We start from the raw sequence: 19,555 nt of genomic DNA, 5'->3' as shown, positions 1-19,555 counted from the left end.
AAACACCTAAGTTTCGTTTGCTCAAATTTATGTTCGTCTCTACCTATGTATAATCTTGTTTCTCGTAATGTTATCTTAATAAATAATATATTAAGTATGTAGTAAATGTACAAATTGTGGTATTTTTCTCCTACATCCCGAAAATCACGATATTGTATGATCAAAAAATCGAAAGTTAACGACCAATATAATTATTACAAACCCCATGAGATCGAAACCTAAAAATAGGTGCGACGACGAGCAAAGCGAGGAGGAGCGTGTTAGGTGCACATGTCCATCAAAACCAAAGCGGAGCGCAGCGAAGCGGAGCGGAGCGTTTTCCAAACAGCGGAAACAATACAAGGCACCAGTTTGCGCTATGTAGGGAGACGCTCCGTCAAAGTTAAAGCCAAACGAATATTATTACTTTGTATAAACCTAATAAACCTATGCCATAGCATTATTAGGCTATTCAAGATTTAGCCATACCATTATTAGGCTAAACAATGTTATGCGAAATAACTTTTTACTAAACGAGATTTATGCCATACGATTTTCGGCGTAACGAGACTTTGACCAAACGTTACTATGCAATACGAGATTAGGCAAATAAATCTTATGCCAAAAAAGGTAGAACCCTAAAAGTCACCTGGTTTTCCATTGCAATAGTGGTAGTAACGAATTAGTAGGTACATTCACTATTGTAGAGTGCACTGTGTAGATAAGTCTGTAGGCTGTCGGCAGTGGCCTGGCTCGACACTGCCTTTGGTCTCTTTTCTTCCTATGCTATACACCCGTGTCTATTAATGTTACAAAGGAGTAAAGTAAAGGAATAGAATGAGCCATTGAATGATTACTTAATTAGTAGGTACTATAGAAAACAGAGCCTTTAATGTACCTACTGTCCTGTCTTAGATCGTAACACATAATTACACGTATTATATCAACGTGGCTAGTAAACTTGGCCTTCGTTTGCCGCGATTCAAAAACTTGTCTCGAGGCGAGGCGATTTTGTACTATTCCGGAGAGAGGGGGGCTATACCTATGGGCGAAAACGTTTACTTGTCACTTTTAGATAGGTAATTCGATAGGCTGTTAAACGTTTTATACAAACAATACCTACTCCGGTGGATACAGTGATCAGCCCTTTTCGAGTTGATATGCGTGCTACTACGGCATAATTAAGTATAGAAACAAGGTCCTTGAGTCAAATTCTTGTTAAAACGTATTCTAAGTTCGTACATTCGGCGACACTATCCCCCTTATTCATAGAAAAGTTACAATACGTTTTAACTAATAAACTGTTTTGTCCCTCTCTGTCAAAGAACAAATTGTTCTTTGTCGGAGAGGGACAAAACAGTGTATTAGTTAAAACGTTCTGTAACTTTTCTATGAATAAGGGGGTAAGAGTTTACAGGGTGAATACTGAGAATTTACAGCGTTAGAGGTTAGTTCCAGCTCATAGGTATTCTTGGAACCGGGCGCTCACTCCGGTTAAGCGATCAGTCCGCTTCGTAGCAATACTGCTCTAACTTTTAACCCCATGATCTGTAAACACGTTGCTGTCCTGTCTATAAGTATAAATGTATTTTTAATATTATTTTTCACACACAATGGATGCTTGTAGAATCAACACAATCATGAGTGAACCTCATGTTAAAATTACACCTTTAAAATATGGTATGTAAAAATAGAATATAGGTGCAACACATACGTCTTTAAAACTATAGCAAATTCGGACCACTTTTGTCCTTTTGTTTGATGGACTGGCTAGCGACGCCGCTTATGTATTGTTAATTAATTGCTAACGCATCGGTGGTGATACGGTGCCTGTTACATCTTAGTCGCGTGTTCGCGCTAACCCGTCTGGTGTCTCCGTCTTGTTTCATTAGTCCGGCGCGATCAGGTGGAAGCGTCGAGGCATTAGCGCCGCCTCGCTGCACCCCGTGTCTTTATTGTGACAGCTCAGTCATGGCAACAACAGCACTGGCTGTAGAATCTTTAAAAAAAGTTACGGTTGCCGCCCTAACTGGCTATGAATCTTTTCCACCCTGTACCTAAAATATTTTGTTGATGGAAAAATTAAGTAATTATTTTTTTAGATTTTTTATATTTTCTGTCGGGAACTAGGTACATGAACAAGAGCAAGATGTGGAAATTATTAATATTATAAATGGCTCAAATTCGGCTCTACAATACAGCAGCTACCTAACTCAATAGCCACTCAATAGCCAATGTAGAACACTCGTCGAAGTCTAAGCAATTACGCATAGGTATTCAACGCAAAACATTCTGTAAATCAAGAAACAATACCGTCCAATTTCCTTCAACAACGGCGCTTCTCATGACAGATTTAATTTCCTATCCTGCAACGAATTTGCCCGAAGTTCATCAACCAAGTTAGCATGACCTGTGGACGTGGAACTTTCTTGACGTAAACAAGGTTCAAGTTGAGCGGACGCCGGTGATTGGCTAACAGTGCTTCAGAAAAGTTACTGTCGAAATAACAAAACTGAACGGATCAACTGATCCGTTCAGTTTTGTTATTTCGACAGTTACTTTGTGAAGTCGTTAGTGTTCATCTTCGAAAACATCAAGAAGTGATAATTATCACCAAATGTAATTATTACATTTCTTGGGTTTCTGAAAAACGAAGCCTTTTTTTTCCCTTTATTCCTTTTTCACCTGAAACATATTCAAGTAATTTCTTCAGAAGTAATTTCTAAATTAAATAAAGAAAAGAAATACTGGGTATGGAATGTCGTGTTTGTTTACGTTTACACAACAGGAAAGGTACATGAAGACTAGATCTAACTCAGAACATAACTTGAACATTTTCCAATTTCATAAATTACATAGCAAAAACCTTTGGACAAAATAATATTCGCTTGGCCTTTCGCTGGTACTATTATACCTATATACACGCCCCTTATGTGAGTGCAAAGGTTATTCCGATTTCGCTCCATAGAAACTGATTTATGTTCAGAAATTACCACTTTCCTGCTGCTAAAGGGTATAAAGGTCTGGGTTCATGTTTGTTCAATTATTTATATATTATACCGTTGTTTATTGTTATATTACTCTTCGCCGCACTATATTCTTGAGATATCTGTGTGCTGCTTGCTTTAATGGCGGCTTCGATAAATAGTAGTAGAAGTGTAACTTTACTGTAAAAAACTAACTAGTGTAAACCATGTTTAACGGAGTTTGACACGATTTGTAGGTATTTGGCAGATTAATAAGCAATTAAGCTATCGAACACCGCATTATATCAGTTTCACGTGTGTTTAGTTTTTGTGTTGAGACAGCGTGATACATGCAACTTACCGGATATTTAAAAACCTTTAGTTATTGAACTCTTTTGTCACTCTCTGTCAGAGAACAAATTGTTCTCTGTTAGAAAGTGACGAAAACAGTTCATCAGCTAAAGCGTCCAGTAACTTTTTTATGAATAAGAGGGTGTATCTTTGTATAATTTATAATACAAATATTATACGTCTTGAGTGACTAAATATGTAATTATATGTAAGATCAAATCAACTTGTATGAAACACCCAATAAATTATTTGTAAGTATCGTATTTTATATTACAAACCTACCGGGCTACAAGAGGTTCATCTAAAACAGTATTAATCCAATCGGAATATATCCCCAGATGTGGAGGTTTCCTGAAGATAATTCACCAAAGTTTTCAATTACTTACGTTGGATTAAGTTAACTTATAAAAGCCCAAAATCCATGAACCCAAAAGGCTGGGGTCCTATTAATTTAATTAATGAAATCCAGTGGCCTAGAATATTTAGCTCATAAACTTTTGGGTATTAGCTAGTACCTAGGTTTTAGCACAGATATAGCCAAGCGTAGTGGCGACACTTATTAGCAAACAATAAATACATAATAAGTCATATACTATTAAGATGTCCGTAGGGTGGCGCCGAAAGCCATAATACAGGGTTTACCTAGTTTGGTTTTCGATGGGTATTGCGTTAGGTTAACATTTATGCTCACACTATTATAGTTGTACCTACTTTGAAATTGACGTTGTATACCTACTACCGATGTTTGTAAATGAATAAAGATATTTCTATTTCTATTTCTATTAAGATGGCAAAATATCTACCAAACTTAGTTGTTCTGCTTATGGTTCTAGATGTTTAATTAAATATGTATATACCCTTTCTGTTTAATATACCACTTTTGCACACCTATAGATACACATGCAATAGTTATACTGGTTTAGTCACCTAATTAAATTCATTGTTTGACGAATTACGGCCGAATGTCGTAGTGGTTAGTGGCCCTGACTGCTATGCCGAAGGTCCCGGGTTCGATTACCGGATGGGGCAGATTTTTTTTTAAAAGACAGTTTATTTGTACTCGGGTCTATTATGTAGCTATCTATGTATATGTGTAGATCAGCTGTCCGATACCCATAACACAGGCTCTGCCTAGCTTGGGGTCGGATCAAGTCGGATGGCCGTGTGTGAGATGCCCCCAAATATTATTATATTATTATTATTTATATAATTTGTGGATCTCTCTCCCTGCGCCTCGTTTTTGCTCTGTGTTCTGTGCTTTTGTTTCATGTAATTAATTACTCAAAACTCCGGATTTATTTTTTATTTTTTTTATTTTATGTTTATTCAGGAAACTAACAGCGCTTATAAAACATATGTGACTTAAGATAATTAATAGTATACAAGGCCAATAACAAGTTCCCACATTATTAACTAATAACAAGTTGTAAACGAAACAAAACAAAGTTATACATTTTAAATTCTGACTAACAAAGTGACAAAATACCATTCATAGTTCTACATTAATTTGATGGAAGAAAATCTCAACTAAGAATTATCTGCAAGTAGAATGAAAAGATAACTATTCGTATTTAATGAATATGATGAGCACTTATTCAAAAAGAAAAAAATAAATTAAGTATATGAACATAATATAAATACATACATACATACATACATACATACAAACATACATAGGTGTAATGTATAAACAATAAAACAATAAAAATCATATTTAGATATTAATTAGTGTTATAGACATAAATACATATTTTATATGTAAAATACATAATATATAATAATTCGATACGTAAAATATGCATACCTACTCATAACAGATTAGTTTAAGAGTTATAGGTTGTATTATATTTACGATTTGCCTTTCAAATTTGGTCAAGTAAGTATAACTTTTTTAATATTGTTTTTGAATAAAAGTTTTGAACCGCTAAAGATATCAACCTCACTGAACTTTTTATTGTACAACCTGGGAAGTCGACTGAGGACTGCGTTTTGGGCGTAATTAGTGGAGTGTGGGGGGACGTGTAGCAGCGGGGTGTGCCGGGTGCGGCGGCGCGGCGCCGCCAGCGCGAGCCGCGCCAGCAGCTCGGGGCAGTCCAGCCGCCCGCGCAGCAAGTCATACAGGAGACTCATGTCCATTAATGAGCGTCTCTCGTCAAGAGTGAGTAGGTTGAAATGCCGGCAATTTTCAGTGTAATCGTTAAATCTTATTTTATTTCGGAAATTTAGATGTTTGAGGAATATCTTTTGAGTGCGTTCAATCCTTTGCTTGTAAGTAATATAACAGGGTGACCAAATGGGGCTTGCGTACTCTAGAATACTGCGTACATAGGCATAGTAGACCACTAGTAGACTGTTCACGTTCTTAAAGGCTTTGCATGTACGGAGCACAAATCCTAGATTCCGATAAGCTTTACTGAAAGTAATGCCCACATGATGACTCATGAGCATCTTTGAGTCTAGCCACACTCCAAGATCACGGACCAGCTCGACCCTCTGCACTGTAACGTTATTGAAATTATAATTAAATGAGATAGGTTTATGTTTACGCGTAAAACTAATACATTGGCATTTACCAATGCTTATGGCAATATTGTTTCTGTCATAATAAGTTTGTAAGTTGGTAAGGTCATTTTGGAGTAGTATGCAATCTTCTATGGAACGGATTTTCATGTAAACTTTTTTGTCGTCAGCATATAAAAGATGATGAGAATTTTGAAAACAGCTGTTAATATCATGAATATAGACGTTATAGAACAGAGGGCCGAGGTGGGATCCTTGGGGAACACCGGATGGGATGCTGATAAAGTCAGATTTGAAGCCACCCAGTACAACAGCCTGCGACCGATTGGACAAGTAGGACTGAACCCATCTGAACAGGTTTCCTCTGATTCCGAGTGCCTGTAACTTTGCAAGGAGGATGATGTGGTCTACACGATCGAATGCTTTTTCAAAATCTGTGTAAACCACATCAACCTGTCCTCCTTTCTCCATACCGTTCAATACAAAGTCTGTAAAAGAAGTTAAATTAGATGTAGTTGAGCGATTTTTCATGAAGCCATGTTGCCGTTCTGAGATTGCTCTTGTTAGTGTAGGATAGATACTATTGTAAACCACTTTCTCTAATAATTTACTTAATATGTTTAGTTTGGAGATAGGGCGATAGTTATCTATGCAAGACTTTGAACCTTTTTTATGTACTGGTGTTATGTAAGATTAGCCTGCGGTTTAGCGGCATCATGAAACTTTATGATTTACTTCAGCGTTGGTTATAGCTATGAATACTTTCATACATAATTTAATTATAAATATATTTAATTCCTTTATAAAAACACCCTTATTTATGTCAGCTATCGTTACAAATATCAACTCAAAACGTCTAATGCTCTACGATTGTCCTCAGTAAAGTTACCTATTTACAGTAGTCGCTCTGTTTACAATGTAATTAGTATTCAAAGTGAGGGAGGAAATTTAAGTTTTAGACGGCTCCACTTGTAAGCCTAGCTTAAAAATATTATTTCCTACTTGAAAACTGACAGCAATAAATTTTATTTATGCTTCCTATACATTACATAGTGTCGCCGCCTACATACCTCCTATTCATCTTTACCTATATTCCTTTTAGTAAATACACTGTGCCATGTTTGTGTCTCTTTTAGTGCACTCGTCCAAAGGTTGTCTGGAAGAAATCTCTATAAGCGATAAGGCTACCTTTTGTACCCTAATAATATCACGTAAAATTGATAATTATTTCTTGGTGTACCAATAAAGAAAACTCTATCTATCTTTACCATAAATAGCTCGCATGCCCTCACAGCCAGTGATTGCCGTCGCGGCGGTCACCAGTTCGACTCCCGACACGTCCCGCGGTAACGACTGCACGTGCCGATGTCTATCTCATGCATGCCCCGGCTTATGAAGCAACCCGTGGTGGAATACAGACAGTAATACGACAGAGGAATGAATGATGTGAGTGGGTTACTTAGTTTTTTACCGCCGACGAAAAAGAGGTGTGTGTGTAACTGTCTGTCGTAGCGTAGCTCCCAAATTGGTGAACCGATTTTCGTAGTTCGTTTTTTGGGTCGTAGGTAATGTTACCCCGAGTGTTTTAGCCATAGTTTATCAGAGGTATGTATCACAAAAAATAAGTCATGTATGTATTAAATCCAATGACGAAACATTTAAACACACGCTTGAATTCATGAAGACTTTAAATAAAACAACAAGCTTTCATAACATGTACAGTACAACCATAGGGGTATACGGTATACCTAAAAACCGTATTTTCCGATCTATTAATATTTGATAGAAAAAAATGTTAGGAGAAAGACTGATAACTTAACACATGCCAAGCAGAAGAAAAAGTTGAACGTAAACTTATAAAATAAGTCGTTCTGTCTGTTTGACATTGATGCTCTAAGAAGTAAGTGTTTCGTCTTGTTATTTTTTCATTAATCTCGTCTTATCCCCGGGATGAACAAACTTTCAGATGGAAATTGAACGCTCAAGTTCTTCTGGCTTTTGTAAGTTTCATAATCGTTATTTTGTGTTCTTAAGCGTAAAAAAAGCTCGGAATTCTTTTGGGATAATTGTGCCGTAGCGAAGTTAAAGAAATCCGTGAAAATTACTTACATATTGAAACGTTTCACGTTACTTACATATTTTATACTAAACTACACTTTTGTGTCTAAATGACAACTACATGTCATATCAACTGATTTTTGCTACTGAGTATCGAAACCGACCTACACAATGTATATTACCTACCTAAGTAGACCAATACAAAGTTCAATAAAAGTAACTTTCCAAAGCTCCGCTAATAAACAAGCTGAGAGCTAGATTGGATTGAAGCTCGTCTTGGGCAGCGGCCAAACGTATCATTTGTGTCAAAAAGCGAACGGACCCGCGCGCGACGGTATACCATACCTAATACAGGAACCTCCTTATGAATTATGAATGACTGCATGACTTAACATTTTCTCTTCGGAAAGTTGTATGGCGCTGAAAAATTTATCGGCCGAAATGTCAGTCAATTTGGTGTATTTTTCTTGGCGTCGTCGATTTATTGAATTGGAAGGGAGTTTTATCGTTGAATAGCACTGCGGGCCATTTCGTCGCGTCTTCTTCATTTAACTGTATTACATTTTGAAATTGGAATTGTTAAAATAATTTTTAGTATTATAAAAAGTTATTTAAAAAGCGTAGGTATTTGATTACTGCTAAACGGATTGTTTATTCTGTTAATAAATATGAACGCACATGCTTATGGCATAACTAACAGTGATCCCATTTATCAACTATCATCTTATGGAAGATACAATCAACTATAGAGGTAATCATTACGAAGATACAATCTACAGAGACCACCAGACCTCTTTGAAGATTAGTCCAGACCGGGAGCCACACAAACCCACCCCTATTGCGCAAAAAGTTCACTACACAATACAATACAGTGCAATGCGAAACAGGTGACACGCACAAGTATCAAACACTTGTGGTTTGTACCCGTACTACCCAGCCTTCAGTCCCGCGCATAAATTAACGTCACAATCAACATGCAAGCCCACACAATTGTGAGTCTTACGCAATGGGAGCAAAGACTACAGTGACGAGGCAAGCGATGCAGTTGAGATGTTTTGAGTGGCGTAGAGTCTGTGACCCACATTTGTACGGATAGTATTTCGGGTTGTGTCCCCGTTGGGCTTCGCTGTTGGGTAATTCGAAGAAGTAGGATAAGACAAAGTTTTTATATTGCGTTTGTTAGTTTAATAAAATGGGAACGTAATGAATTTAAAAAAAAAATTACCACATTTAAATTTCAAGATAAAAATCACAGAAGTTCCATATCTTGAACATGTTTACTTTCATCTTTTCAAGGACCCGTTTTAATAAATAACCCAACCTCTTAATTACTATAAATCCATAACAGTATTACTATATATTCCTATTTAACATGTACACTGCACCCAATCTTAATCTCTGTTTCCCTCCATCCAAAGGTTGTCTGGCAGAGATCGCTTTTAGTGATAAGACCGCCTTTTGTACCCTAATTAAGTTACATTTTGTTAATTGTATTATTTTGTTTTGGTGTACAAATAAAGTGTATTCTATCTATCTATCTATCTATTACTCGTTACTAAATAATTAAACTTAATTACTAATTCCATAACAGTATCAATCTTTGCTCATTACTCGTAATCAACTAGGGGTCAACTGGCCAAGTCGAGGCGGCCACCGACCACCAATTGCACCGGTGTCACCCGCATGATAAACAGGCACGATGAATAATAAACCTTGCACCGGGCGTCGCGCCGTCTACCCCCGCTGAATAGTTAATGCACATCTGAAGAGCTCCACACACTGGCGGGTTACTCTACCAAGGCAAAAACAAAATATCGCAAGCTATCATGCATTCGGTGCGTTTTGCAAAGAGATATGCGTCGTCGTTCTAATTGGCAGCGATCGTAAGATGCCGCGATGCGTTTTTAGTCATGCGATAAGATATAAACATACAAAATTTAATGTGCTCGCACGATGACTTGTGAAGTTCAAATAGGACACTCTGAACATATCTGTATGGTTTGAACTTATCGTATATCTTATTATACAGGATGTTGTAAAAAGGGTATACTAAGCCGAAACCTACATGTGCAGCAAGGTATAATATCAAAGCCCGAAAATTAAATCAGAATTTCTAAATTGGCGATAATAAAATCATTCTATATAGTAAAAAGTCAAAGTAGTATACCGTTATTGCAACACCCTGTACATATAGTAACCGTGGCAGCGCCCCGTGATTTCATTTTTCTTAAGGTGGAGCGCGGCACAGGGCCCAATGCGCGGGGCACAGCGCGTCATGCTCCAGAGCGATTAATAAATTAAAAAACACCGTGTTGACAGTTGTTGAGTGCGCTTGTACTGGATATGTCAACGATCACTGCTACATTATGGAGATACCTGTCGGATATTGTATTAGATGTGGGTATGCATGATGATTAATAAAAACCAGTACAAGCTCAGCACTCGTGTTTCATTGACGTACTCTTTACATGGCGCAGCCGGTACGGAATCAAAATTTAACGTAACAAATTTAAAATACGAAGAAGAAACAAATAAACAAAAGTGCCGTTAATATAGAAATTATAAAAATATAAAAGTGTAATAAAAAGTAAATTTATAATAAATAAAAATGGAGGCCGTATTAAAGCCGCCATCGGCCTTTCAATTTGATAATAATTTAACGAGTGTAACGTCAGGAAATCTGTGCAAATCGTGGGAAGACTGGAAAAAATCATTTTTGGTTTATTTTGAAGCTTGTGAACTATCAAAAAAGACTGTAACGGTCCAAATTAATATACTGTTACACGTCATCGGTCCAAAGTGTCGCGAAGTTTACGAACAATTTAAGAAGAAAAGCGAGTCATTGAGCGATGTCTTATCTCAATTTGATGAATTCTTTTTACCTAAAAAGAATACTACAGTGGAAAGACACAAATTCTTCACCCGTGAGCAAAAAGATTTCGAGTCAACGGAACAATACGTCTATGAATTGAATAAAATGGCGGCGACGTGTAATTTCAAAGATCTATGCGACGAGCTTGTTAAAGATCGCCTAATCTGCGGAATTAATGATGGTGCATTACGAGAACGATTATTACGAGAACCGGATCTAACACTGAGCAGAGCCCTCGATATATGTCGGTTGGCTGAGCTGTCACGTGTTCAGGCCGGCAGTATCAAGACTGAGAGGTCGAGTCATCACGTCCACGAGGTAAATCATCACAATGGAGATTGCTCGGAGCAGCCGGGATCGGGCGAAGGATCAGTCAGCTGGGTGCAGTCGGGGCGCTGTCGGTGTGGAGCAGCGCAGGCGCAGCACGCCTCCGGCACGCGGGACGCGCGTGACCGTCGCAGGCGAGGGCGCGGGCGCGGCCGCGGGCGCGCTCGTGCTCAGGGGCGCCCTGGGCCGCCTGCTGCCGCCGCCCCGCCCTACCAAGGTTCTAGTGCAAATAAAGTGCAAAGTGTATGCTCAAAGTGCGGTATAAATCATGAGCTATATAAGTGCCCAGCCTATGGTGTGCAGTGTAACAATTGTAACCGTTACAATCATTATGCTAAGATGTGTAGACGACAAGTTTACGCTATTGATGGTGAATCCAGTGATCAGGTAATACATAATGTAAACTCTAATAATGATTGGTGTACAACTTTATTAGTAAATGGCTATGCAATAGGGTTTAAGTTGGACACCGGGGCTGATGTCAATATATTACCTATACGTTTTTTAAAAGAAATTGGCATTTCAGAGAGTGAGCTAACGGAAACTACTATAAAATTACGTGGATATTCAGGAAATACCATCAAAGTTGTAGGTAAATGCAACATTAAGGTAGTTCATAAAGAAAACACTTATATAATCAAATTCATCATAGCAGATGTCGATTCCCCCCCAATTATAGGTAGAAGTTCATGTGAGGAACTAAACTTAGTTAAAAGAATATTATCTATTTCAAAAAACTCAGGAAATACTGAAATTTTGGATGCATACTCGGACGTGTTTGAAGGATTAGGTTGTTTGCCGGGATGTCACAAAATACAACTTAAAGAAAACGTGAATCCAGTAGTACATGCTCCGAGAAAGTTACCAATAGCATTAAAAGATAAAGTCAAAGATAAATTGTCAGAAATGGTTAGTCAAGGTATCATAGCCAAAGTAGAAGGACCAACAGATTGGGTTAGTAGCATGACATTAGCTAAAAAAGCTGACGGAGACTTCAGGATATGTCTAGACCCGCAAGATCTGAATAAAGCCATACGGCGTGAGCACTTTAAATTGCCAACTCTCGACGAAATAACAGCTAAATTGTCGGGCGCTAAAGTATTTAGTACGTTAGATGCAAAAAAGAGTTTCTGGCAGTATAAATTACATGAAGATAGCACAGACCTTTGTACTTTCAATACGGCGTTCGGACGATACAAATTCTTAAGATTACCATTTGGTATATCATCGGCATCTGAAGTTTTTCACAAAACTTTGCTACAACATTTTGAGGATATTGAAGGAGTATGTCAGTTCGTCGACGACCTGCTCATATACGGTAAAGATAGGAAGGAGCACGACGAACGTCTACACCAAGTGCTACAAAGATGCCGAAAAATAAATATAAAGCTTAATAGAGAAAAGTGTAAGATAGGATTGAATGAAATTACATATTTAGGTCATAAAATTAGTCAGCATGGTATATTACCAGATGATACACACACATTGGCAATAAGGAACATGCCGGAACCGAAAAACGTCAAGGACTTGGAGCGTTTCCTAGGCCTGGTGACATACGTAGGCAGTTTCATTCCACATCTGTCTGATAAAACCTCAATCTTAAGAGAGTTGCTCAAAAAAGATATTGAGTGGCACTGGACGGACAGGCACGCGGCTAGTTTCAAAGCTATAAAACAGAGTTTGTCGAGCCCGCCTGTATTGCAATACTATAGTTTAGATAAACCAGTCACGTTATCAGTAGATGCTAGTAAGAACGGCCTCGGGGCATGTCTACTGCAGGAGGGGTTACCTGTTTGTTATGCGTCAAAGTCCCTAAATAAAACGGAACAGGCCTACGCGCAGATCGAAAAGGAATTATTTGCTTGTGTGTTTGCGTGTGAAAAGTTCTATACATATATATATATGGTCGTACGGATATCACTATAGAAACAGATCATAAACCACTCATTAGCATAATAAACAAGCCTATTGTAAACGCACCTCCTCGTCTGCAGAGAATGCTTATGAGGTTACAGCCATATACATTCACTCTTGTATATAAGCCAGGTAGGTATTTATATGTAGCGGATGCCTTATCGCGCGCCTGCCATTCATATAGCAACAGTGTTGACCGTGACCTCGAGCCCCGCGACCACCTCGATGCGCAGGCGCAGGTGTGCTCGGTGGCCATCCATAATCCTCTCACTGATTCCCATTTTTTACAAATACAAAAATATACGCAAAATGACAGTGAGTTACAATTATTAAAAACCGTTATTAGAAACGGATGGCCTACACATAAAAATGAGGTTGATGACCTAATTAGGTGTTACTGGTGTGTTAGGGACGAATTAACTTTTCAATACGGGTTAGTCTGGAAAGGTACTCGCATTATTATACCTAAATGTATGAGGCAGGAGATGTTGCGAAAAGTACATATAGGCCATTTAGGTGTAGAAAAATGCAAATTGAGAGCGCGCGAAATTATGTATTGGCCTAACATAAGTTCTCAGATAGAAGATATGATATCTAACTGCCAGGCATGTCTTACCTATAGAAAAGCAAACGTAAAAGAGACATTGTTACAACACGAGATTCCGAATAGGGCTTGGTCTAAAGTAGCAGCGGATTTATTTCACTTCCGTGATCAAACATATCTTTTGGTTGTTGACTATTATAGTAAGTTCGTAGAAGTTATCAACATCCAGTCGATGACGTCACAGTCCGTTGTCGATCAGCTGAAAATTATATTGAGTAGAACCGGGATACCGGATATTCTCATGACAGACGGCGGCCCGGAATTTAATAGCGAGCATTTTAGGAAATTTTCTACCGAATGGAACTTTCAACATGTGATGTCATCTCCTAGGTATCCACAATCCAATGGTCAGGTAGAAAGAACTATTCAGACAGTGAAAAACATGTTAAAGAAGACTAGTTATGATAACTCGGATTTCCGCTTGGCACTCCTAGAGTATTTAAACACACCAATTGATAATTCGTTGCCATCACCTTCCGAATTACTTAATAATAGAAAACTTAGAAGTATCGTTCCATGCTCACCTTCATTGTTGCAACCTAAAATACATAAGAACGTTTGCTCAAAGTTACAAAGTCGTAAGATTAAAGAGAAGAATTACTATGACAAAAGTGCTAGGGATTTATCCATATTGAAAGTAGGTCAAAAGGTAAAAGCATGGTTAAATAATAAGTGGCAAAATGGTGTGGTCTTAAGTATAAAAGGAATACGATCATACGCAATACAAATGCAGTCAGGTCGCGTTATAGTGAGAAATCGTAGACATTTAATAGAAGATTCAAACCGTTGCTTATCGCGTACGTATAATGATAACAATAGCTACCCCTATGACGATATAGTAACGATGACGCAGCGTCAACAAGCACCGCCTGAGAGTGGCGGGTCCCCGCGCCCGCGCAGCCCCCCCCGCCCCGGTGTCCCGCTTCAGCCACCTCATGTACCTAATGTAACAGCTGATCCTCACATAACCCGTTATGGCAGGGCGGTGAGACCTCCTGAGCGCTACGGCTTCTCTGCGGCACGATAGGATAGGACATCACGAATATTATCAACTAACTATAAGTGGAATGAATTTTTATTTTATTTTATATTCTTATAATATGTTAAATTCAAGCATTACTTACAATGTAATAATTGAATAAGTACTTACTTACTTATTAATTAATAAATTTTTTGAATGATATGATAATTTATGATATAATTGCTGATGTTTAATATTATACCTAAGCACAAAAGTATAATTTTACTTACTTAATGAAATGTGATGATGATGATTCAATTTAATTCAAATGAGTATATTTATAAAATAATTGATATTATGTTATAATACCTGATCAAATTGTTTGCATTACATTCTTATTTAGTTATATGTACGTTAAAATCTACTAGTTATTTTGTTTGTTATTTGTTATAAAAATCGCATGAGTTTGTACACAAAAACTAGGTAGCTGTTTTTTTTTATGATTATAATTCATTCAATGACACCTTACTTAGGCTTATTATATGGATTGTCAATGTTTATATAAAGTACCTACCTTTCCACAAGGCAAGTTTGTAACCATAACATACCTAACAAATTTTGCTCCGGTACTTACGGTTCTATTTACATAGTTTTCTGTCATGATAACCTTATGAAATGAGCTGGTATAGGTAACATTGAGTTACAAATTTACAATACACAACTCAATGAGTAGGTAGGTATTTATGTTTTTGTTTTGTTTTAATGATTTTAATTGCATGTATTATGAATAGTAACTATGTTCTATCTAAATCAATTTGGGTAAGTATAAACTTACTGCCTTTATATACCTAATATATTATAAACTTACAACCACTTTATATTCAAGATAAAATTGTTGTGAAATTGCTCTTTACAAAATAAACTTATCATTGTACCTACTGTTTGTCTATGTTGATATGTACATGAATTCGTTTTTTATGAAATTTGTTATGAAATTAATATCTATGCATGTATACCTAATTACCTACTGTGTTACATTTTTTTTATAAGAAGGGGGATGTCGGATATTGTATTAGATGTGGGTATGCATGATGATTAATAAAAACCAGTACAAGCTCAGCACTCGTGTTTCATTGACGTACTCTTTACAATACCTGAGTAGAGATATACCAAAAATCGGGCTCTACTATTTACTTACAAAGACTTATGAACAGGTTATATTTAGATGAGTATATAAGTAGTTATATTTACCGAAGTGAGAAACTGGGCATTAGTCAGAATGAGTTTCTACGTTATAATTATTATCCAATATACTCAATGATCTTTCACAAATAGAATATTATAAACAAGATCCAGGTTAACAACTACAGCGAGGTGATCTGGACAGCTCAGCTGCATGATATTATATATTTCCTGGAAACTCTACGATTGCAAACTGAATATTTTCCCCGCTTCCTTTGTGATATACGCTGGATTGGATTTCCCGGAGATCATGCAACCGGCAGCATTTTTATTTGTTTGCAGCAGTTATTTAGAATACTCAGCTATGCATCGGATACACTGTAATTGGTTTTAAAACATTTACCTTTCCTGTAAACGCTTATTATTCCAGAGTAACTCCTGTTTGCAATTATTCTTGTTATACTTAATATTTATTAAGAATAAATTACCTATATAGTGATAGTGGAAAATTGGAGCGTTTATACCCAAAAGCTTATAATATTAGATTGACTATGATATTCTGATTTGTAGTCGGCATGAAGTGAAGGCTTTCACTGTGATCCCCGTCGTGAATGGGGCCCTCTGCAAACAATTACGGGATTACTTGCAGAGTTCAACGACCCGCAGGAAATCCCCATATGACATGACGGGCGCTTTCTTTAGAACTCACTGAATAGAGTGAAATTGAAATTAACTGAGTCGGTTGTTATCAGTCTAATGCCTAGGTATATACGATTAATAGTGCATTTTTATCATATTTATGGTGGGATACGACCATCCGACGACGGCTGATCCTGTAATATCGGTATATCAGACAGTTGATCTATCAACATAATAATATGCATATTAACACCCAAGACCCGAGTACAAATACCTTTTATCAAATGTCTTTTAACAAATATTTGGCCTGGTTGGGAGTCGAACCTTTAGCATAGCAATATAATTAACATTATGGACCTGAACCTCTCTCCGGCCCATAGCCTTTTGGTCAAATGTAGCCACGGCCTCTTGAATCTATCAGCAACTGTTGCGAATGGCCGCCGACGCGACAGCTTGTAGGACTCGAAGCAATCACTCTACTAAACACTTTGCCCACTTCAGTCAGCGTGAGTCGACAGAAAGGGTTCCACCCTTGAGCGCCGGGGTGTGAAAGTCATAACTTTTGTGATGGAAATTCACTCCTTTTTAACTGTGAATTTTTATGGTGATGATGAAGTTGGAGGTGGTGTCATTAAGTCATTGCGAAAGCGAAAGTTAATTATTGCTAAATTAGTTTAAATTGATTGTTTAAGACACGTTTGGGCGGATGGGACGGGAAATCATGTATCTTTCTTCAATAGTATAGGTAATTTTAACTTTCACAGTATTACCTACAAGTTTTTCTGTTCTTCACAATGTAACTGAGCGATGGACCGTTCTATCCCGGAAAATGTGGAAACCACGGACAGCAGATCGTAGAGTTGGACGCCCCTGACTGACCTTAGAAACGGTATATGCTGGATGAACGTAGTGTAGGATACCCTTCGGTTAGGTGGTAATGGTTGGATGCGGAAAGCTATAGATCGCATCCTCCGCACCTTGGGAGATGCCTGTGTCCAGCAGTAGACGATTAAAGACTGATGATGACACTTTCACTGAAAAATATCTTCGCGTTCATTGCTTCTCAAATTACGTAATATTGGAGTTATCCTCAAGTATAATATAGTTATACCTACCTACTTATGTAGAGTTCTGGTGAAGTTGTCCGGGTAAACATTCAGTAAATCGGTATTTCACTTTCAAACAAATGGCGCGTATTCGCGAGTCATTCCGACGATCATTTTCGACTCTCGCCTTTAAGAGGGCCGTTCCTGTCACGTCTTATAATAATAAATATAATATTATAATTACAATCATATTTCTATATTTCGGGTAGTGTTGCCCAAATGCAAGAACAAGACGAGACTTAGCCAGTCTTGGTCTTGGTCTTGCGCCAATACACCTGGTCTTGGTCTTGGTCTTGGTCTTGCGCCAATACACCTGGTCTTGGTCTTGGTCTTGGTCTTGCGCTCCCAGTCTTGGTCTTGGTCTTGGTCTTGCAGCAAGAGTCTTGCAAGTCTTGCAATTACCTATTAGTCTATTACTATTTATTAAAGTTTACTTTTTGATTTTAATAGATATTTTTTTATTCGCTATGTTTATGGTATTAGTCGTAATGCGCATAGGTCCAGTTTTTCATTTTCTTTTATACAGTTTTTTGCATCTCATAGAATTCCTAAGCGTACTTACCTATACACCGAACTGTTACACCTAACTACTCAGTGAAATAGCGCTCTGCAAGACGCAAGAGTCTTGCAGGCTATGTCTTGTTCTTGCTCAAGTCTTGCACGGTCAGTCTTGGTCTTGCTAAAAATACGCGGTCTTGTTCTTGGTCTTGGTCTTGCAAAAACGCAAGAACAAGACCAAGACTGCAAGACCAAGACTGAATTTGGGCAACACTAATTTCGGGTATCAAGATCCATATAAAAACACACACAGTATATAATAATAATAATTAAAAGTACATAAAACATTAAAAACGAACTAAATACCTACACCAAAACATACTAAACTAATAATTACAAAAGGCAAGCAAAGTAAAAAGGATAGGCAAAATTTATTTCTTGTATTTATGACTATTAATCTTTGTACTTATGACTATTCTTTTTCTTTTCAGGTAAATATCTGACATATTATGGTTGAAGTAGATGACTGCGGCAGCTATCCCTTTGTAAGTGATTTGAAATATAAACTGGTTTCCTGTCAAAGTATACCTATTAAGTAGCATAGACACCGACAGAAGAGTCATCAGTGTTTCTAGTTTAACGCAATACTCATTTAAAGAAATCGATCGGAGATATAAAGCATGCATAGCAATCTCAAGAATAGCTCTTGTAATTATTATTTATTTACTTATTATAGGAAGCTTATTCTCATCATAGGAGAAATATTCAGTTAGATTCCCTTTCTTCGGACTTACCTCATTAGCTTTAGAGTTGAGATGTGAAGCGTCGGTCGGGAATGAACCGGCTACCCGCGGGTAACTCGTAATCACATCACTCTCCCCCATCCACCTTGTAATTATTATTGATAGCAAACCCTTTCGAAAGAGTGCTAAGCCCCACTGATGGCTTTTAAATAAACGATCAACGTTTTTGATTCCGATGTAACTGTTATGCTATTTGTTTGAGAGTTGTTTTGTTGGAGTCTGAAAGATTAGATGCTTATGTTAAAGTAAATAACATTTACTTCAAATACAATGTTATACCTATTGCAGCTACTTAAATGACCTATTTATGTAATTAATCATCGCCCACCGTTTTATTATAGCCATAGAAACAGAACGTATTTTTATCTACCTACATAGGTACATATATAAGAGCTAACTACCATGCATGTATACCTACGTGTCATGATATTCAGAGATATCAGAAGTCCGCTCTCTTCAGAGATATTTAATTTTAATCTCAATGTAACGTTATTTGTATGGAATAATTCAAAAACCCTTGATCGTTCGCTTAAATTGAATTCTGATCCGTTCGCCGTTAAAATATTCCAAAAAAATATACGGCACCCCACGTGAATATTGCAAATTGTGTTATAAGTAAATTTATGCAGATAGGCCCAAGTAGGACTGAATTGCGTTACGAAATCGATTTGTCTCAATAAATGATGAAATCTCACCCCCGTTTGGAGAGTTTAAGTTGTTGTCTCCCTAGGGATGAAAGCTTTGACCCGGGTCCATCATAGGCCCGGGGGCTATC

The 19,555-nt window shown here is 37.5% G+C and overlaps 2 protein-coding genes across 4 annotated transcripts in view; both read left to right on the top strand.

Annotated features, from left to right (window-relative positions):
- LOC105383554 (max dimerization protein 1) overlaps window positions 1–19,555 on the top strand; it is a 187,619-nt gene that overhangs the window by 92,330 nt on the left and 75,734 nt on the right. The window lies entirely within an intron of this gene.
- LOC119693086 lies at window positions 10,253–14,708 on the top strand. Its single transcript, XM_038115437.2, has 2 exons — window positions 10,253–11,460; window positions 14,573–14,708. The coding sequence occupies exons 1-2, from the start codon at window positions 10,483–10,485 to the stop codon at window positions 14,588–14,590; spliced, it is 996 nt and encodes a 331-aa protein (XP_037971365.2). The 5' UTR covers window positions 10,253–10,482; the 3' UTR covers window positions 14,591–14,708.

This window comes from Plutella xylostella, chromosome 23 (genome assembly GCF_932276165.1).
Source record: "Plutella xylostella chromosome 23, ilPluXylo3.1, whole genome shotgun sequence".
In the NCBI taxonomy this organism is placed as follows: Eukaryota; Metazoa; Arthropoda; class Insecta; order Lepidoptera; family Plutellidae; genus Plutella; species Plutella xylostella.
The sequence above is the reverse complement of the archived record's forward strand: the minus strand, read 5'-3'. Positions and strand labels throughout refer to the sequence as shown.

Coding starts and splice junctions, on each gene's coding strand:
- LOC119693086 (XM_038115437.2), top strand. CDS start 10,483: ATGGAGGCCGTATTAAAGCCGCCATCGGCCTTTCAATTTGATAATAAT.